The sequence below is a fragment of the Dendrobium catenatum genome, unplaced genomic scaffold (assembly GCF_001605985.2).
Source record: "Dendrobium catenatum unplaced genomic scaffold, ASM160598v2 fragScaff_scaffold_501, whole genome shotgun sequence".
Taxonomy (NCBI): Eukaryota; Viridiplantae; Streptophyta; class Magnoliopsida; order Asparagales; family Orchidaceae; genus Dendrobium; species Dendrobium catenatum.
Genome location: NW_021318963.1, coordinates 619,030 through 641,456, shown reverse-complemented (window position 1 = coordinate 641,456; position 22,427 = coordinate 619,030). Strand labels below are relative to the sequence as shown.

The following is a 22,427-nucleotide window of genomic DNA, read 5'->3' as shown; positions in this document are numbered from 1 at the left end:
GTGTTTCAAAATAAGAAATGCACTGAACATAATCATACTTACAATTGGAAAACTTAAAATTAATTACAGACTAGTAAATAAACAAACACTTCATATCTTAGAATCACAAATCACAAATCACAAACTTCATTCTTATAATTCTCGATGCCCATCATCAGAACAAAAGAGCTTCTAGCATCAGAATATACCTTCTAGACACTAGAATATGACTTGTAACCATCAGAATATACATTATAAGCTCCAAAACATGGCTTATAACCATTAGAACATGCCTTGTAGGCACCGGAATAACTTGTTTCTCCCACACCAAATCTCCTCAGAACTTCTTATTTCAACCAATAAGACACATACATAATTTTCCTTGCAATAACTAAAACATAAATAAATTGATTCTAAAATTTCACAAAATATCCTATATTACTGTATCCAACAAAAAACCCTAATGAGGATAAATTCAGTCTTTTAGAAAATAACCAAATTATCATATATAGTGCAAAAAACGGTTTTAAGACTTTAATTATACTATAATACTATTTTTTTGTCCAAAATTATTTTCTAGATAATTAAAATGGTGCACTTTTCAGAATAACAAGTTATAAAATTTTTCGGAAACCCTCTAAATGTTTAGAAATATTGCCTCTACAACATACCAAAAGTTATACGACAAAAATTTTGTAAGTGTAAAATTATCATTATTTTTATTAGAGAAATAAAAATTTAATCAGAAAAATTCAAAAAAAACTTAGTATTTTTTGAAAACTGAGATAGACAAAATATCACCAGTCTCAATCCGGATAACTTTCAGAACTGGGTCGTCAATTGAAAACGATCCGAAGTAGCCCAAAACGAGCTTTCTCCTTCTAGGAATTCTCTCTTCTTCTCTCTAGTGTCAACTGTCCAAACAAACGAATGAATGAATAGTTGAAAAATATATTTTAAATATTAAATTCAACCTAGTGCTGTGGTGCCATGCACTATGCGCCACGCGACACCATCCAAGGCACTCCTTCAGACAGCCCATAGTGCCATAGCATAGCCCCTAGCATCGTCGTGTTGAATTGAATTGCCAAAAACCCAAGCGCGCTAGTGCCACGGTGCCACCGAATCCAGTGTCGCAGCGCCCTAGGGAAAAACTTTAGATTTTTTTAATATGCAAATAGACTCCCGAGACTTGCTTTAAAACACACAAATTCTTACATGCACCAAAAATATTTTCAAACATACGAAGAAGGGTCCAAATGCAAAAATTTAACAAGCTATCTTATTCATATTGAGTCAGAATAGGTTAAACTGAATACTGAACCTGAGAGTCTTACACTAGTAAGTGAATTAATCATTCAAGCATGTAGAGTTCAAATCTGTGAAGTTTATACACATCCTCCTCTTCTCTTTGCTTTTCTTATTTAAAAATGAAAGCTACCAACAAAGATATTAAACCTCCAAGACCAATTTTATAGTAAGAACTAATAAGCTTCTTGAATTCTTATTTAACGGTCTTAAGACAATGTGGCTTACTTCAATAAAGCCAACAAAAAATGTTATCCACATGAATATATTCAAGCACAAAATAAAAATGTATGTATAAAAACTATTTAAAAGAAACAATTCTATTTTTCTTCTAACATTACAACAAAGAATGTTAAATGGTACCTTTCATATCACAAGATTGCTTGCCTAATTCTATTTTGCTTCCTTTAAGCAAAATGGATTGCTTTCACTAACTTTTAAAGATCATTTAGCAATTTTAATTAGTGTGTAATTAACAGATTTTGCTATAATTATCTATTAAAATGCGACTAAATAATTATTTTTAAAATGCTGCTTTACATTAATTAGTATGTAATTACCTAATATTATTAAATCATTCTTTAAATTCATTATTTAATTGTACAATTAAGAAGATTTGATTGTTGCTTAATGTTTTTATTAATTCCAATTAAATAATTTTAAGATGTACTTTTTCTTCTCTTTAGAAAATAAATTTCACTATCCTTTGAATATTATTTTGGTATATATCACCTTGCATAGTCTTTTCATCTAACTCAATATCATTTCATTGATTATGATTTATGATAATAAATATTTTTCGCAGAATAAGTATTATTAGTTTTTAAAATAATTTTAATTATTTATTAATTTATCAAAAAATAAAAAAACGATCAAATGACATATAGAAACTCTTTCAATACTTAAAATTCTTGAAACTTGCATATAATTAATCTTAGGGTTCGTTTGAGATGACTGTATAACTTTCTATAAAGATAATAAAGCTCTTGTAAAAAAAGCAACTTTTTTGAACGCTGTTGTAGAAAACAACTTTCTAGCACATAAATTTCTTAAAAATAGTGACCAAACAAAACGATATGATTGTGATCTGAAAAACAAAACGGTAAGAAAACTGTTACAAACGAAACCTTAATAACATTAATAAAAATGGAAGTTTTTTATCTAATATGGCATAATATCAAAATCCCAATCATTTTTATACTTTCCATGTATGAATTCCAGGTAAGATAGATCATGAAGAGAGAGAGAGAGAGAGAGAGAGAGAGAGAGAGAGAGAGAGAGAGGAGTCAAATTGAAGGGATTATAAGTGCAAGGAGTGCAACACAAGCTAAGAAGGGGAGGGGGGCCATCATATCATATGAATAAGGCTCAAACAACCTTCGGTTGTGCAGTCTCTTTACCCTTTAGATTTCTTTTCCTTTTCCACTTCATAGCCGTTGGAACTATTATTATTGCCATATTTATTATTTATAGCTTAGTTTTTGGGTCATTTCGCAGCCAATGAGATTTTGGAAAGGTAAGCAGTTTGCTTAGCTAGTTTAGTAGGGTTTATGCACAAATGGGGTGAAAGGAAACTAAAATAATCTCCATTTGGTGAGTTGGTGCTAAGCCACTACCATTCCACTATATGAATTATATGTGGTGATTCAGACTGTGCTTCATTATGAGAGCTCAGCTTTTCCACATTTCTCATTGTACCTAACAAAACATGTTTAAACAAACCCTAATGGAAAAGAAGAAATTTGGAACTTTTATGTGAATTATCTATATTAGAGGAAGCCATTGTTGTCATTCCATGTAATGAGAGAGAAATTCTTCTATGGTGGAAGAATGATAGAAATGTATACATCATTTTTATAGAAAGAACGATACCTTACTTGCATTATTGACGAGGATTATTATAAGGAAGTGATAGAGTTTGATGCTATAAATAATGAGGAAATAGGAAGAACTAGTCACTAAGTTCTAGACTTATTAATATTTCATGTTGTTAGGCAGAAAATGGGTAGGCAACCTTAGTATTTCATGTTGTAACATGGGAGTGAAACTTAATTGACAGCGTAAGTTCTAAGTGGCCTGTTACTAGGGTCATCACATCCTTAAAGCTATTGAGAAGCTTGATATGGCACTAAAATGCTTGTGGTGATAAGTTGTTGGGATCCATTAACTTATTCAATAAAGGATCATTTAGAATCTCCAACAAGAATAACGAGGAGCTAGTCTTATGGTTAATGGGTGACTGGTGCCAAGAGGCCTCTCCAAAGGAGCACTTACTTCACCAATCAATAATCAAAGGGACTTGGATAACAATGATGATCTAAGTTTTTAGAGTTATTGAAGATGATGACACACAAAAGATTTAAGTAATTTGGTTTGTCAATATATATTGACTCCAAGAAGGAGGAGATGAATTCATTATTCTAAAGAAAGAAGAATGTGCTAGCTCTTAAATATCCCATCTCCTAATCTATCCAGATTGTAACAATTTTAGAGTAAAATCTCAAAATCCTCAAGTTCTATAAGTCCAAAATCCCTTATAGCAAGAAAAGGGGTATTTATACCTGAAGTGACAATTTGAGATTTTGTTGAGGATGACAGTGAGGTGTAGGCTATGGGTTTCACTTTTAGTAGCGACGGAAGATGTGGTACACATGGATTAGTATTCATAATAATTGAAGTATCAATTTGAGCCTTTGTTAAGGTTGGCAATGTCATGTAGGCTATGAGAAATCAATTCTAATAGTGATAAATGATATAGTTTATGTGGTAAACTTGAAAAAGATTAGGTTCAAAGTGGCATGCATAGATTGATAAGATGACTAGAAAAAGTTTGGTTCGAATAATGACATGGAGACATGAAAAGAGTCATTATTGGATGATAAAGGATATTCATAACACAATGGCTTATCTATATGGGAAATGGCTATATAGCACCTTTTGGCATGAATCGACCAAGCAGAGATGATTGAAGGCATATAATGAGAAAAAAATGGAACTTTCTAGATTTTGAAGAATGCATAGTCGAGATAGAAGGATTGTTTCAAAATAAGATTTGGTGTGCATGTTATATTTAATTTTTATTTAAAATTATTGATGATGAATGACAATTTAAGCATGCATTTACTTATCTCAATAACAGTAAAACAATAGCTCCAACGGTTTGTGAATAATGTCTTCTTGAGTCACAATAATGCCAAGAAGGCATAACAATCAAAAGAAAAAAAAATCACGAATGGACCATGATCACTTCATTGCAATGCCGTAACAATGAAGAAATTTTGATCCTAAAAACTTTCTAAACGAATAACAACATCTAGTCACGAACCCAAATCGAGTCCCAACTCCTCCCATCAATATTGGTCCGAATGTCTTCTCAAATAGCCAAGAGGCCACCGCCGTCCACCGCACATCTTGATGCCTCCAAGCCCGATGAAGAGAGAGACAAATACCTAGCCACCATCTTGAACCACACCAACCCAATCCAATTCAGAGCTCAATCACCTAAACAATTAATAAAGCACTTTTGATCTCATTATATTTGCCCCACATAATTTTATTGAAATAAAAATCCTAATTGATTTATTTTCTTAAAAAATTTAATTAAATATTAATAAATTATAAAAAATTCAAAAAAATACAACTGCAAATTAAAACAAAATTGACATTTAGAGCCGTAGACGCGCAGTAGAAAATTAGAGAGGCAGTCCCGCGGCGAACTCCGCGGCTTCTGCCGACATTTTCCCAATCTACTTTCGCTTCTTACGTCTGCTATTTCAACGATACAATTCCCTTCCAGACTATCAAGAGAGAGAAAGAGTGAACATGGTGGGGGCCTACGAACCAGTAGAGATAGAAAGAGAGTACACAGGATTTAGAGATAGAGAGAGAAATATAGAAATGAGAGGGAGGAGACTTAAACATCACGACAGTTACAGCTGGGCTGGACAGCTAGCAATGAGAGAAGCAACCTCACCTACCGTAGCAACTTATAACAAATTGCATCAAACAGCACCACTACCGCTCCTCAATTACTCGTTCTGGTTTCCTTCCCTTCCCTTCCATTTTCTCTCTCTTCCTCCTCTCACGTTCTCCATCTTTTTTTTTCTCCCTTTTCTCTCTCTATCTCTTCTCCTCTTTTCTTATTACACTCTGCTCTCACTCCCTTTTAAGCCATCCCCATTGCCCCGCCCAGCTCCTCTTTATTTCACTTGAGCACGCATTCTCTCTCTTCCGTATTTGCTTCTTCTAACGGTTTCTCAGAGGTCAGCTGGATTTCGCTTCTATTTCCAGGTAGGGTTTCTGACTTCTCCACCAATCACTCGATCTCTTCTCACGCTTGGAGTTTGATCAGTGCGCTTGAGTTTAGGGTTTATCTGGCTTTCTGAGGGTTCTGATTTTGCCGTCACACGAAGTTTTAGGGTTTTGGAACATTTTGATTTCTGTTTTTGTTTCCTTTCTTTCGTAAAGATTTTCAGAGTTTCGGTGTTATTTGTTCGCGCATTCAGGTTCTTGTGATCGAATAGTCAATTGATTTTTAGGATATTTGGCTTCATTGATTCTGTTCTTCTTCTCATTTTAACTTCCTACAATTTTTTTTTTTGTGAATTTTGTTTTCTAGAAATTGAGAGTTGCAGAGCTCCGTTTCGTTTCCAGAGGTCCAATTTTCAAAAAATTTTCCACCGCGCGAAGTCTTTGGATTTCTGGAAATTTCAATTTCTGTTCATGTTTCTTTTCTTCGTAATTTGGTGGTCCAATTTGAAAATTTTCAAAGTTTTGGAGCCATTTATTAACCTAATCTCGTTATTGCGATGGCATTTTCCAGCCTTGTTTGGCTCTTTTTTGTCTTTTTTTAAATGTTAAATATATTCTTTTATTAATACATTTTTATGGGCATATAAAATGACATGTTTAACAGCTCATATTTTTATATTAAAAAAAAATAGTGTGGATGGATTTTCTTTTTTCTTTGAAAAATAAATTTATAAAATAATTTATATTTGAAAAATAAGAAACAATCATGATAATATAAAAAATAACCTTACCTGTTATGCGGTACAGGGCTTTGATTTCTGGAGAGAAAGGAAAGATAATGGCCATGAAAGCCTTCATGGAGCCCATGGGAACCGAATTAGTCTGCGAAGATCCTTTCGATTCCATTGATGATCTGCTCGATTTCCCCAATGATGACGATGCGCTCCCAATGGCAGAAGCTTGGGGCGACTGCGCTCCTCTCGCTCCGTCGCCGGCTCCGGCTCCGTCGTTGATGGCCGCAGGAAGCGGCGGCGGAATAAGTGTCGGCAGTGATGCCAGCGGACTAGATGGTCGCGCCGCGGCCGTCTCCGGCGTTGGGATTAGCTCAGAAAATGATGCGCTGGGTCTGGTAAGTCGTTATAGAACCCCTTTCAGAATTTGCTGAAATTTGAGAAAAAGTAAATTTTTTAAAATGAAGTAATTTTTTTTAAACTACTTTTGAAAAAAAGCTTTCTTTTTTAGAATAAAAAATTTAAAATTGTTTCCTTTTCATGAAATAAAACATCATACTTATATATTATTTATAATATTTATTTTTGGTTAAATATAACAATATATAGAATATGATAAAATTTAATAAATTGCCTTAATTTTACATTTAATTTTCCCAGCAAATTATATAATTCCCATGAAAAAAATCATAATTACAATGCTCTACCTTTCAAAACTTAATTTACTCCATATGTAAAATCTAAAATAATAATAATAATAATATTTTTATATTATCATCCCCAACTCCACCACTCCTTCGACGCCGGCCGCCAAACCGGAGAACAAAACCGCCTCTTTGTCCCGTTCCTCGAGCCCGATCTCCGTCCTCCTCCCCACCACCTCCTCCTCCTCTTCATCCTCCTCCTCCTCCAACTCCATCACCGACATCAGCCCACCGCCACCCCCTCCCGCCTCCGTCCCGGGCCGAGCCCGAACCAAACGCCCCCGTCTCCCATCCTTCTCCGCTCGCACCTTCATCCCCCCTTCATCGAATACCCCCATTTCTTCCCCTGCTGCAACCAAGAAGATGAAGAGGGATCTGGACTCCGTTCCATCAATGAGGAAATGTTCCCACTGCGATATACAGAAAACGCCCCAGTGGCGGGCGGGCCCGATGGGACCCAAAACGCTCTGTAACGCCTGCGGCGTACGGTACAAGTCGGGCCGACTGTTTCCGGAGTACCGGCCCGCGGCGAGCCCGACTTTTGTGCCGGCCGTTCACTCTAATTCCCATAAGAAAGTCGTGGAGATGCGGCTCAGGTGTACGGAGATGGTGGGGAAGAGCGGCGGCCGTGAGATTCCCGTGGCGGCGAAGAACTGTGACCTGCTTGAGTATATCAGGAGGCGAGACTGATAGTGCCTGCAATTGCACTCAATAGATCGCCGGTTGAACGGGTCTCGACCCGGCGGGTCGGAGAAACCCGATCCTTGATGGTTGTTTTGGTGGAAAAAAATTTTATTTTGAATATTCTGATCAAAATCAATCACCTGAGTTTCAAACTTTTTAAATTTATTTTGAGATTAATATTACATCAGAAAGAATTTGTGTGAAGATATTTTGATAAAAAAAAAATAATCAGAATGAGCTTTAAAGCTCTTTGTTCTGTCTTGAGAAAATTAAATTTATTTCAAAACAGATCAAAGAGCTTTAAAATTTATTCTGATTAAAAATAAGATCAAAATATCTTGATCTCATTTTTTTTCTATTACATTTATCTTAAAATAAATTTAAAATTTTCGAAGCTCATTTTCATCAAAATCTTGATCAAATATTCTATTATTTTGCGCTTCTCTTGATAATTTCTCTTGATAATTGTATTTTTTTTTTTCTAGTTTTGTACAGAGAAGCAGGAGGGAGAAGAGAGAAAAAGATCTAATATTTAGGAAGAAAAAGGTAGATTTATAAGGGAAAAATGATCCTTACTATTCAATTTAAATTTAATTTAGGATATAATATTTTTTTTTGAAGTTGCAAGGAAATTATTTTTTTATATAAAAATAATAATTTTCATTATTGATGAAACATCTTGCAGCTTTAAAAAAACATTTTATATTTCAAAATTAAATTTAAATAAGAATATCAAAAATACAATGGGGTTATTTTTTTCCCTTATTGATTAGATATGAAGGGATAGCATATTAAAAGGAAAAGGAGAATCAATGGGTGGGGGCTTCAGTTAGGTAAAATGAAGCTTGTATTCTTTTTGCAGATTGATTGATTGCTAGAAAATGGATTGAACTATTTGATTAATTTTCTTATTTTGCATTATTTTGTGTACCTTCTCTTCCATTTTTCTCCTTAATAATTACTAACTTTAATACTTTATTGTTGGAGAATCAATGGTTTAAAGCAAAATAGATAAATTTTTATATATTTTCATATTTAACATTTATTGATAAAATATTTAAAAATTGATATTATTGATTTTTTTATGTGATTTAAGATTTTAAGGGTTATAGAAATAAAATAAAAATAAAAATTTTAGATATGTAAATACATAATTAAAAGATTGCAAATTGGAAAGTTATTAGGTGATTTGAGAAAAATATTCTCTTAGTTGATAGCCTATGCTCCCAACTAATAGGTCAAGGTGAGCTAGATCATATTTAATATTTATTGATAAAATATTTAAAAATTAGTATTACTGAGTTTTTATGTGATTTAAAAGAAATAAAATTAAAATAAAAATTTTAGATATGTAAATACATAAGGGATTTTTATATACATAACACTTTAAAGTTTCGTATTTACTCATTTAACACTTAGGCAGGTATGTTTACCCGGTGTCCACACCTGGTTACGCTCGCGGCGTTGCCGCAGGCATGGCGCCCAAAGCACATCTCGCCGTTTATAAAGGCTGTTGGGCCGCTGGTTGCTTTGATTATGACATCCTCGCCGCCTTTGATGCGGCCGTCGCTGACGGCGTCAATGTCATCTCCCTTAGCGTTGGCGGCGTTGTCGTACCTTACTACCTTGACGCCATCGTCGTTGGCTCCTTCGCTTCGGTGGAGGCTGGGATATTCGTCTCGAAAAAATGGAGAAGACGAAGATCAAATCTGCTCTCGCGACGAAGATGCGACCAGTCTGCTAGTTAAGATAACGGAGTGGTAATTTAGATTAAATGAGGCGTATTTGAGTGGTAAGTATGTAAATAGTGTACTTTGGATGTTAGATAAGTAAATATAATAGTTTGAAGTGTTATGTATGTAAAAATCACTTTATAATTAAAATATTGCAAATTGGAAAATTATTAGGTGAATTAAGAAAAATATTTTGATGAATTCAAATGTTTAGATTAATTAAATTTTACATAATTTGATGCTATATTATGAAAATTTAAAAGATTGTTATGAAAAATGTCAGAAATAATTAATTATTTCTTACATTTTTTTATTTTTCAGTTGGATGAAAATTCGTGGATTGTTTCTGCTTGCAAATTAACTAAATTAAAAGGTTTGAAGTGGAAAAGGATTCTCCAATTATTGATATCGTGCTGATTGGATATATAGCATGACTTTTGGATCTGCCGCAAATTTCGGAATTAAGAATAAGCTAATTTTAAAGAAAATTTAAATATCAAAATATAAATTTAATTGCTTCTGAAACCTAAATTTTGTTTTTAAGGAATTTATAGTGAAGCCAATGAGTTTCAATGAGAGGAAGCCAACAATGTCATGAAAAGTTTGGAAGGTTTTTAAGGGCATTTGATCTCTTAAATGCTCTTTAAATTTTGTGTGTTTATAATCAAAATAAGCATTTTGATAAGACAAATCTGACGAGCCTAAAATCGATCAATTCTAAACTCGTTAAGATGCTATGATGTTCAAAGAAAAAAAATATATCAAATGAGTAATTGGGGTAACTTAAGATATTTTCGATGATTAAGTATTTTGATTCTTGGTAGGCTATATTTTTACACATTCAACGAAGGGTCTTTGGTTGAGAGAATGTCTATACTTGGGAAGTTGTAAAGATCTATCAATCACGGCCTGACACTAATTGTCAACACTACTAGGTGTCGAAAGTAAAAAAATGCCCATGGCCCTTGACACTACCACCAAATATTATTTGTCCATGAATGACAACACCCATTATCACGGCAAATTATTGCATCCGGTCACCTGACAGAGAGATCCGAACGGATCTCTCTCTATCTACAGTAAAAGCGCAGGTACTGTAGCATACATGCGCTTTACTGTAAACAGAGATAGATCCGAACGGATATCTCTATCAGGTGACCGGATGCAATAATTTGCCCATTATCACACCACCAAAACCTTCTTTATATATTAATACGAATACTAGTCATCTTCATCGTTTAACGTTAGTCAACTATTGATGTCCAACACAGACCTTCTAGGTTATTCAATCTCCCAGGCTATAAAAAGAAAGACCTAATCAAACCTTTAGACATTGACTTACCTATGACATTCCTTATCAATTGTGACCCAATACATATCAAAAAGTAATGTTCGATGCTTGTAAGCCACATATGTCTGAAGCAACCCTTTTCAATTGTTTTCCCACCTAGATGGAGACTAATTGTCTTACAATATCAATCATTGCATGAAATCCGATGTTTATTATCGATCGTAACTTACCACATATCAAGGAATTGCATCAAACATCAATCAGTCATAATAGATGTCCGCACAAGCTTTCTCAATCCTTCAATCTCCCATCTTATAAGAAGAACAATTGAGCTGGACCAGCATGCACACTCTACATTTGTTATCAACAGAAAACTAACATAAATTTTTCTTGATCATTTAATCTCCCCTCTATAGGGATAAAGATCAAACTAGATCGCTCGAAGTCAACCAATCTTTGACATTCCTAATCAATTTCCACCAACTATATACCAAAGAATGACTTCTAATGTACTTTAGCCCCCAACATATCATACACGCCTTTCTAATTGTCTGGTCTCATCTTACAAGGATAATGAACATTGCAACTCTACATGCAACAAAGATATTTTTAGCTAAGATACATGTTGATAGAAGGGAGTGTGCCTAATTCAAGTTCAAACACGATCCTTCTATGCAGATCAATAGGAGTCGACAGGATTCGAACCTTCAAATAAATACATGATTGTGGTGACCGGTGTATTTATTTTAATACATTCATATTAGACCTTCAAGTTCTATAATCAACTCACTAATAAAGGCATAAAGCCTACGAAACCTGATTCTCCTTAGCAGATAAATAGGAGTAGACAGGGTTCGAATCATCGAATAAATATGCGGTCACGAAGTTGACCAAGATATTTATTTTATACATTCATATTAGGCCTTCAAAACCTTTAACAAAGAAAATTCACTAATGAATGTATGAAGCATGTGAAATCCGATCCTCTATCGAGCAATAGACAGAGTCGACAAGGTCCAATCAATGAAATTCCCAAGTGACCTTAAAGTCACTCCAATGATGGTTGTATTGAATGAATATCTCAACCGGATGGGTTAATTCACAAACACTTTCAGATGTCTCCCAAATATCCAAATGTCCATAAAATCCAAAAATCCAAAAGTTCCAAAATTCCAGATATTTAAACATTGAAATAATCCATCAAACCGCTTAAAGCAAAATCCATCCACCCTCCACGACAGTTTGTCGGGGAGGACAAATTGAAAAATTATTTCAGCTTACAAAGAGCTAATGTCTAGTCGAGAATATCACTATGATCCATTCTCAAACAATCTCCTGCCAATAAGGACGTGGTACGTGTCATTTAACCGGCAATTTGCCGCCAAATGGCATCGCAGGATAAACGGTTATGACCCGGGCCCTCTAAACCGAGTTGTTTTGCCACCAAATGGCACCACGAAATACCGATTATGGCCCGAGCCAATACGCTCCTTAGTGGCATCAAATCCTTGAGATATGAATCAATATGATATAATCGATAGGGCACAAAGCCTTCTATTAGCTAAGGTGGATTCAAATTTATCCAATTAGAAAAATATTCACTCTAGGTCTACAAGGTACCCTTGGATGAAGCAACCCATGGCTGCCGACAAGGATCCTTCTGTCATGTTGGGTCGACTACCTCCTTTAACTAAGTAGACCAGGACCACGATGGCTCGAGACGACGGAACCATGGGATCTTGATCAGGACTATCATTCATTCCCCCACTATCCACTTTAAGTACAAGATGGTGCAATTTTCAATTTTAAATACCAAATTTTCCAAATATCTAAACACATGTTGCTACTATATGTCAGATAACACATATTCTTACGCATCTCATTAACGACTAGCCTTAATTGAAAGTTCTCTCTCGTTACTGGGAGGGGTAATTAATTATAGGGGTTTGTGCCTATAGGAAACCAGAACTCAGATTATAAAGTCCTCACAAAATGAGGGTGAAATCCCTGGTTAGTATCTTATCTACAAACCCATCAGCATTACAAAATTTACCTTGGAACTTAATCCGTTAAAACTCCCCCGAAGAAGAAAATCATACAAGCTGGGCAGAGGCCGGGGGTCAAATTTTCAGAGCCCACAGATGCCAAAAAATCAATCAATCACGTACATGGCGGATCAACTGATTCCGGTTGGATCGCCGCTGATGATTGGGCTTCAGTCTTCGATTTAGCAGAGTTGAAGACCTCAGTTGCGAGATCACCAGAGAACGAAAAACCCTCAACAAGCAGATGAAATAAGATGCCGAAAACATGCTTAGAGTTAAGGATAGTAACCAAGAAATCACTTAACATTAGTCAACTATTGATGTCCAGCACAGACCTTCTAGGTTATTCAATCTCCCATACTATAAAAAGAAAGACCTAATCAAACCTTTAGACATTGGCTTACCTCTGATATTCCTTATAAATCATGACCCAATACATATGTTCGATGCTTATAAGCCACATATGTCTAAAGCAACCCTTCTCAATTGTTCTTCCACTTCAATGGAGATCGATTATGTGACAATATAAATCATTGCACGACCTCCGACGTTTCTTATCGATCATAACTTACCACATACCAAGAAACTGCATCAAACATCAATCAGCCATAGATGTCCACACAAGCGTTCTCAATCCTTCAATCTCCCCCATCATATAAGAAGACCAATTGAGCTCAATCGATCGAAGTCAACCAATCTTTGACATTCCTTATTAATAGCCACCAACTATATACCAAAGAATGACTTCTAATGTACTTTATCCACCAACATATAATACAAGTCTTTCTAATTGTCTAGTCTCATCTTATAAGGATAGTGAACATTGCAACTCTACATGCAACAAAAATACTTTAACTAGGATACATGTTCATAGAAGGGACTGTGCATAATAATATTTTATTGAGATAAGAGTCACTCAATCATTATTAAAATAGCACTTTTTTTTAAGGGGGCAATGGATAAAGACAATATTTATCATCCTTAGAAAAAAAAAATTCTAGTTAAGGGGTAATATATATATATATATATATATATATAAGTCCTACATTTCTAAAATGCCAGCATTACAGTTTACTATATCTTATCAAAATGCTTTATATTTTCAAGACAAACAACCTCTATGGGAATACAAATATCAACAAAAAATAAATAAAAATGTGCACTTTGATCCATTTTCATAACAATGTAAAGCCCAAAATACTGCAGAATATGCTCATAAAATGTGCCCTTTGATATATCAACATACATAGAGAGTTCTGTTCTGCTTTAATCTAGATGAGGCTCACAGCTCCTACTTCATTTTTTACATTCACTTATATCTGACAAAACTTCACTTATATATACCATCATATGTAGATACAAGAAGCTCAGCTTTGTCAATCAAAGAATGATGAAATGTAATCGGAAAGTGGTATCTACACAGTTTAGTGCAGCACCGGCTGCTGTAAATTTTCATTATTTTTTATTGAAGATATATTTTTATGTAATGGTGAATAGGACGAGGTGTGTAAATCTGCAAAAACCCAAAGCCATCTGACCTGAGTTGAGCATTCTGTAACCGGTTAATTTGTCACCTCTTTAATGCTTCCAAGGAGTTATTGAAACTGCTTTAGAAGCATCCAGATGATTTAAGCGGCAGGTTCCAAGCAGAAACTCTGGAAGCTCTTCTTCAGTATTGCCCTGATGTCACAAAGGGAAGAAAAGAACAAGGCACTGTATGGTTAGATTTCTCCTTTTTCAAGCAATTTTTGATAAAGCTGGTCAATTTTTTAACCAACAAGGCAGTGCCTGTTCTCTCCTGCCGTATAGTAAAAAACCACAATCAAATAGGCACTAAGAAAGTTGCATTCTTGCTCTCAAAAAGCTTTATGATTTCGTTTGGGACAACTTTCATGCTGCTTCCTAGAAAGGCTTTTTAGTATAAAATTTTCTAATTCAAGAAATTTTTGTACTAAAAAACTGTTTTAGAAAGCAACATAAAAGCTATCCCAAACGAAGCCTTAGACACGCATAAGCTGTTTCTGCTGTCCTAAATAGCATAATCAGACGATAAAATAAGCATAATGGAGCTCAAATGTTACAAATACATACATAATCTTAGGCTCATTTGTTTGCTTGAAGTAGGAAAACAATTTTTGAAAAACATTTGAGTTTATTGGAATTCTATCAACTTGTTTTATGTAGAGTAAGAAATGAATATTTGGTTTAAACTCTAAAAATACTTTTAAAATCTTACAAAATAGTATTTGCAGATCTATTGGCAAAAGGAAATATCTATAAACCAAATGGAAGAATGAACAGAATACACGTATTGAAAAATGAAAGCTATGAAGCATTGGCCATATACTTGTATGGTTACAACTTACTTGTATCAGGAATGCCATCTCTATAACAAGATTGGTCAGGTAACCAAGAACAAGAGTAATAACGCCTCTGGCTACTGTTGATGAACCAACATCGACTCCAATCTGAAAATCAACATAAATTCAAGACACTGGCCAGGTAATTATTAGATTAACTAATAACTGACAAAGATCACAACGGTCTATGGAAGACATGCGCATAAACTAAATTAGAAAATGAATATCCTCCTGCAAAACCCACAATGTATTGGTCTTGGCGCCATAACTTGAAATATGCAGTAGAACACTTTGATCCGAAATTGGGTGTCTGAAAGCCTTTTGGAACCAGTAGGAATTCGTCTAAGACAAGAAAATTAGGTTTCCTTTGAATTATTTGAAGGAAATGAGGTGTTCCTTACTGATTTTTCATCAAAAAATAATAAGCGTGGCAACATTGACAGTTTCGAATGAATTCCACACCTAAATTTGTTGACTATGGAAAATACTGCAGAGTTTGTGTTAGGCCGGCCTAAGAGGGGCCGGCTGTTCCTATTGAACCAATCCCTAGTGAATCGGTTTTCTACTACAGCCGCCGGCCCAGGGAAGGGAGAGAGAAGGGGCCGGCTGCTCCTATGGGGCCCACACCTTGATTAAAAATTACTTCAGAGGTAAATATTTGAATTAGGGGCTATTTAGGGAATTTGTATTTCTCCTTTGACTTTAATTAGTTGCTAAGACTAGAATTAGGATTTGATCTTGAATTTGAATTTGAAATTTGAGATCTTCCTTGTGCTTGAGCTCTAGTCGCTTGGCTAGGGATCTGGAGAGTCGTTTCTTCCTCTTGAATTGAAGAAACTAGTATTATTTGTTGTTTTTCTTTGTTTGCTAGTGAAATCCATCATTTTTTTTCAGATTTCTACAGTTTTTCTCAAGTTGCTGCAGTCCGATTGCTGTTTTTCCAGATTTTCTGTTGGAGGTGACTATTTCCTATCAGTTTGCTTGCTGTCCTGCACCATGAATTGCTATAAACACCAAATATTGGCTGAAAAATGTAGGAATATAGTTGGACTACAAGCCAGCGGCTGGAGGAGTTTTTCGGGTGTCTTGAGGCTGCAGCAGAGGCAAGAAGGTGCTGTATAAGAAGCAGGAGGCTGGAGGCGGCTTTTGATGGCCTAGTTGGAGCCAGTGGATAGGATGGGAAAGAGAAACCTAGGAAAGGATCATGGGAATTTTTGGATGCTTTTCATTGTAGGCATTGTCTATTTATAGTCATAACGAAACAAGAAATAATTCAAATCTTCCCTACGGTAACTCCATAACATACTACTATTTAAAATTCAAATTATAAACTTATCCAAAATAAAATTCAAATTCAAATTATAAGCTTTCATACTATGCATAGCAAGTAATTGCATAGCAATACTGATGTGTTATATGAATTAGAGAACATAAAAACTTAGGACATAATGGCACTCATCAGATCTCTACGTTGAGTGATCAATTATATGAACATGAGGAGCTTTAAAGGTGAAATGTAAATGAACAAAAGGACTGCAAGGGGTTGGAGATGCATGTTTTGAAGTGTCTTCTAAAAGTTCCTCTAATGCCCATCAAATCAATTCTTGTAATACTCAATTACATATAATTTCAAGATCAATAAACACCAAATAAATATCCTTTCAATGTTCTCGATATTTCTCAATTAATAACAACAGAAAAAAAAACTTCATAGATATTCCTAACATAAAACCAATTTGATTCTCTAACATCAACATAATATTTTAAGAATATTATCCTCCCTCGCTTTCATAACTTTATGAAAGTTCATAAATTTGATTTCCCATAAAAAAAAAAGATTTCCCCATAATTGTCATAATCATAAACATCTCTCTTATTTTTCAAAGAATGGTGCCACTACATTCTTCACTCTTTACCCATTATCTTGGCCTTCAAGAATTCACAAAAAGAATAATAAATCGAACTACTCTCGTATCTTTAATTCTCTAATCCCCTAAAACTAAAATTTGTTTGTATGCATCTTTTCCAAAGCAAATTAATCTCATGCTTCTGTGGCATAAACTACAATAAAATTCATAATTATATCCATTTTTGCTCATTAAAGAACTTTTCCTTAAAACTTTTATTTAATAACTTCTTAGAATAGCATTCTTAACATTTTTTAATATCAACATCAACTAAAATGAGAATATGTTCTATTTCAAAACATCTAACATGATTAAAGCTGTAAATTCTCTTATTTTTCCTTCGTTATCTTGTCTCTTTTCCTCCTTTAACAACCAACCTACTAAACAAATCACTTGGGTTGTTTATTTGGCTTTGATCATTAGGTTTGTAGCTGTAGCTTTACTAAAGACTTTTACAAAACTTTTAGCTTCCTTATCCTCGTTACATTTCACACTACTTCCTCACTTTACAGCTAATCCTTTAGATATTTATAATCTATTTCTAGGCACTTGAAAACTTCTATGACAATCTTCATACTACAACTAGTCAATGTAACCAACATCAAATTTAACTCAATTGTATAATTAAAACTTATTTTTCTCTACTTAGAGGATTAACAACTTCTCAAATTGCAACATTTTATTCTAAAATATGCATATAAATTTTGCAAAATGATGTTTGACTGTCTAGACAAGACAACTCTCGTAGAAATTCAATGCCTGTTAAAAAATTATTTTCTTTTAACATTTCAAGGACATGAATTTATAATACAGATAATTGTTCAATTAGTTACTAAAACACACTTTTTTAAATAAATGGATAATAAGAATAAAGTTAGTTTCCCATAAAATAATTGTTAAATAGTATAGTACATATAATCACTTTTTTTTAGTACTTCAGAGTTTTTGGGTAACATACTTTACAGAAACAATGCTTTGGTCTACCATCTACTGTGGATTAGGATCAGAGGTTAGGAAACTAGATTTTGCAAGTAAAACCTGTGATGAACCAATATAATGCCAGTAAAACATAGGGGTGTCAATTTTGGGTCACAGGTCGGGTTCGGGTCGAATTCGAAACTGACCTGACAATATTCAGGTCAACTCGAACCCAACCCGTTTCGGCATTCGGGACAGTTTTTCAGACCCGAACCCGACCTGCTTCGGGTCTGGATCAAACCAACACGACCCGAATGACCCGAGACGGAGCAAAAAATGATAGTTTTCGGGTCAAAATGGATCAATCTCTGATTTTCGGGTCAAAACGGGTTTCCAAATCAAAAAAAAGGTTTTCGGGTAAAAAACGGGTCAATTTCGGGTTACTGGGTCAACCCGAACTCGACCCAATTTTTGAAACGGGTTGATTTGCTAAACCCGAACCCGACCCGTTTCGGGTCCGGGTTGAACCTAAGTCTTCTATCATCCTAAGATGAATGCAAAGTTTCCTTCATCAAACATAAGACTAGTTTCTTGGAGAAGGCCTATAACATATTCTTTTGAGAGAGATGTTTCCCTTGCTCTAGTCAGATTTTCGTGTCGTGTTCAATATTGACACCCCTAGTAAAACATGCTACATGAAACATGGACACTTCCATAAAGCTGTTATTCAATGGCTTGGGTGTCGAAACTCCAAGACACATCTAGACATAGTGATGCCATTTGAAATCTATCATCTTCCATAAGATTGATGATATCTGATTAGATATAATTTTTTCATGTATTCACATTCCAGATTAATTAATAATTAGGCAATTCTTTTATGTTAACTCTTATTCACATGACAAGTATCAATTTATGATGTTTTAAGGGCAGATTAAATTTTTAGTTGTTAGGCTATTTCTATAAATAGCCACTAATTTTGTGTAAGAAAATATGTTATAGAGATTTGTAGATAAAATTGTTGTGGCCCATATTATGAGTACCTAATCTTCTGTTACGAGGATTCAACATTTCATTTTAAATTTAAAATCTACAATTCAAGAACTCACTATTTTCCTATAGTTTCTCCTTTTATTTATTTCATTGTTCTATTGAATCTACAATTCCACTACCTATATCGCATCAATTTTGTATCAAATAAATTTCATGTTATTTTTGTACAAATTTCATGAAATCCTTACCATTTTGCCCTCAATTACAACAATTTCCAGCACTTGTCCTCTCATCCCACAAACATAACGACGAAATTCAACTTTCCATATCCCTCTAGTCTCCCCACTATGGATCCCTATCTCCTCATGAGAAAAAAGAATAAAAAATCCAAAATCCCTCTGACCACTATCTCCGTATGCCCCTCCTTTTTTTTTTCTTTTTCCACGTCATTTCTTGAATTCCCTCCATAAATTTCTCAACAATCAATTCAAATTTGAGTTTAAGTAATATTTTATATCAAAATCAAATTATGAACCAGCTCATTTCCTAAAAATTTTCAATAATATGAAATTAAAGACAAATTCACAGTAAATTCAATTTCTTAACTAATTCCTAAAATTTCTGTGCTAAATTAGCCACCTAATTCGATCCAAATTCATCATCATCATATTCTAATTTAACACTCTCTCATTAGGGGTGTCAATTCAGGTTTATGTGTCAGGTGCTTATTAACCCAAAAAAAGATCCGAGTAAATACAATCAGCTTGAATTTGACCTATTTATTTAAACCTATGATGCATCGACACAGACACGTCGACACATACACGACACCACACGGACACGTGACACGGCATTTTTAAAAATATAGGACACGGGTGCGGCGTGGACACGGCATAATAAATTTTTAATATAATATATAAAAATTAAGGTGACATTATATTAAAAATGACAAGCAATAATAAATCAATTTCATGATAACTTGTTGAATAAATGAGTATGTGCTCCAATTTCTCTCACAACAAGAAGAGGATGATACTTGAAGTTATGCTTGTTTTTAAAGTTTGTAAGTTATTTGTATGGAAAGACACCGAGCGGTACCGAGCATGTATCGAGCGGTACCGAGCATGTACCTAGCGGTACCGAGCATGTACCTAGCGGTACTGATCATGTACTGAGCGGAATCGAGCTTGTACCAAGCGGTACCGAGCATGTACTGAACTGTACCTATCGATACCTAGCGATACCTAGCGGTACCGAGCATGTACATTAGCTTTTTTTCTTATAAGTTTCAAAAAAGAACAATTAATATTTCAGGCATCAAGAGTCAGGCGTCGATACCATTTATCAGTCACCGAGAAAGGAGATGAAAATATCTTCACCGCTAAAAAGAAATGAAAATGAGAATATTCGATGATTGAGAATTAAGTGCGGACGTTGATTTGGTGTTGTGGATAGGAAATAAGAAATTTAGTTTAAATTCCGCAAAATACAAGAAATTATATTTTTAAAAATTCATAAAATATTTAAGATATGTGTGTCCAATTTGCATTTAATATTTTTTAATCGAACATATTTTTGGTGTGTCCGACACGTGTCGAAGGAGTGTCGGACGAGTGTCGTGTCGGACATGGTGTCGAACACTGCACGCCTCTTTGAGGAGAAGTGTCGGTGCATCATAGATTTAAAAGGTCCAAAATATCAAACCCAAACATGACCCAACATCACATAAAAAAACATTTAACTTGTGCGGGTTAGCTTCAACTCGACAAAAATAAACATGATAACTCGATTTGGACAAAACAACAAAAATTATAATTTTACGAGTTTATCATAAAAATGCATTTAATAGCTAAAACATTATTTTTTTGGTTGACCTGAACCGAATATAATATGACCCAAAACTGACATGATTGATTTTCGAGTCACTTATGCTGACACGAACCCGACACAAACATTAAATGAGCTAACCCAAACATGGATTTTAGTTTCAGGTTCAAGTTGGGTTTTCATCTCAGGTCCAATATTGAACCAAGTCCTTCTAATTTATACTGGACAAGAGGTTTGTTTGTAAAAGGGGAAATAGAGAGAAAAGGTGATGACGACATCCATCGGAGGTTTCGACGTACTTACCATTGGCAGAATCGTAGATTGACGACTATGATTCATAGTCTCTATTTATAATGTTTTAGTGCATTTCTTTTATTTATTTTCCGGTTTTCCACTTGTACCCTTATGAGGGATTTGTGTCAAGTTGTAGCCTAAGGTCATTTGTGTCTTTTACATTTTTTCATGCTTTGGTGGTCTATATATTAAGGCTTAGTCATTGTATTAGTCTCTAATGATGATTTTGATGAATGAAATTCTAATTTGCTTCTTGTTGATCTCTTTGTGAGTTCCTGAGAGTGGTGAAGCCTAGGAGAGGCCGACGAAATACCCAACAGCTTCCCGCGGGTGAATTCTTGGTTCTTTTATTTTAGTCTTCATCTTCCTCTTCCCTTCTCCCCCTATACCGCTCGCAATCCCCTTCCTATCCCCCCAAACTGACGGCCTCAACCCCTCCCCTTGATTCCCCATTACCCGCTACCCCTCTACCTAACAAGCCACTGACCATTTCAATAACACGGCGTCCGGCCTCCACCTCATCACCCCTTTCCCACCCATGCCTAACCCGCCGGCCACCTTGTCCCAAATTTTTAAAATTCAAAAATCAAAATCCAAATGCCTTCATTTACTTTCCTAAATTAGATCCTAGTTCATTAGGAAAGTTTCCTATTGAGAATTCAAATAAATATTTGAATTCACATACTTTCCTTTTGCTAGAAACTAATTTAGGAAACCTCCTCATTGAATCAAATTTGAAATTAAATTTAGATTTGATTTTATTCATTATTTATTCCTTGGGAAGGGCCACACACTTGAAATAAAACACCCATCTCCTCCCTATATGGCCGGCCACTTACTAAACATTTATTCTCTCCCACTTAAATTCCAATCACCATTAATTCCCCACTAATACCCCATTAAACCGCTGGCTCCTTATTACTCCTTTTGGATAATTTTGAAATTCAAATTTAATCCCTCTCCCTCCCTTAGTGAAATCTGAATTTAATTTCAGATTTACTAAATCCCTCTCTCCACCTTGCTAACCCAACCATAGCCACCCCTCTCCTTGCCCGCCAACTCCCCTCTCACCGACGCCCTCTCCACTTCTCCCAACCGGCAGCTCCACCAAAGAACACCACTCGGATATTTTCATGTCCATGTATGGCAGATCCAGAAGTTGATCACGGATTTGTCTTCAATTCTCAAGGGGAAATTGACGTCATCCAATCGCCCTTCTTCGACCTCGGATTTGGATCCGAAGGCACCGTTGAGGAATATGTGGATTGTATTCTCTTCCATTTGGCAGACATCATCGACGAACAACGACCTACAGGAGAGTGGAAGATCACCGGACGACCGCCCGTCTCTCCAACTCCGGCCAAATTCCCGTAGACCAGATCCGCCGGCATCCTCTGTCTTT

At 35.0% G+C, this 22,427-nt stretch overlaps 3 protein-coding genes across 3 annotated transcripts in view; 2 read left to right on the top strand and 1 right to left on the bottom strand.

Annotated features, from left to right (window-relative positions):
• Nucleotides 1-5,270: 5,270 nt before the first annotated feature.
• On the top strand, nucleotides 5,271-6,718 carry LOC110094982. Its single transcript, XM_020820345.2, has 2 exons — nucleotides 5,271-5,577; nucleotides 6,346-6,718. The coding sequence occupies exon 2, from the start codon at nucleotides 6,377-6,379 to the stop codon at nucleotides 6,701-6,703; it is 327 nt and encodes a 108-aa protein (XP_020676004.1). The 5' UTR covers nucleotides 5,271-5,577; nucleotides 6,346-6,376; the 3' UTR covers nucleotides 6,704-6,718.
• A 331-nt stretch (nucleotides 6,719-7,049) lies between these two features.
• LOC110094944 (GATA transcription factor 8-like) lies at nucleotides 7,050-7,793 on the top strand. The gene has a single exon (XM_020820293.2). It carries the CDS (start codon nucleotides 7,337-7,339, stop codon nucleotides 7,661-7,663), a length of 327 nt encoding a protein of 108 aa, XP_020675952.2. The 5' UTR covers nucleotides 7,050-7,336; the 3' UTR covers nucleotides 7,664-7,793.
• A 6,052-nt stretch (nucleotides 7,794-13,845) lies between these two features.
• Nucleotides 13,846-22,427, bottom strand: part of LOC110094961 (protein ENHANCED DISEASE RESISTANCE 2-like) — a 33,161-nt gene continuing 24,579 nt past the window's right edge. The window contains exons 21-22 of the mRNA XM_020820315.2: nucleotides 15,093-15,194; nucleotides 13,846-14,406 (exon numbers count right to left, since the gene is read on the bottom strand). Coding sequence (XP_020675974.1) covers nucleotides 14,305-14,406; nucleotides 15,093-15,194 — 204 coding nt within the window. The 3' untranslated portion in view covers nucleotides 13,846-14,304. The remainder of the gene's footprint in view (nucleotides 14,407-15,092; nucleotides 15,195-22,427) is intronic.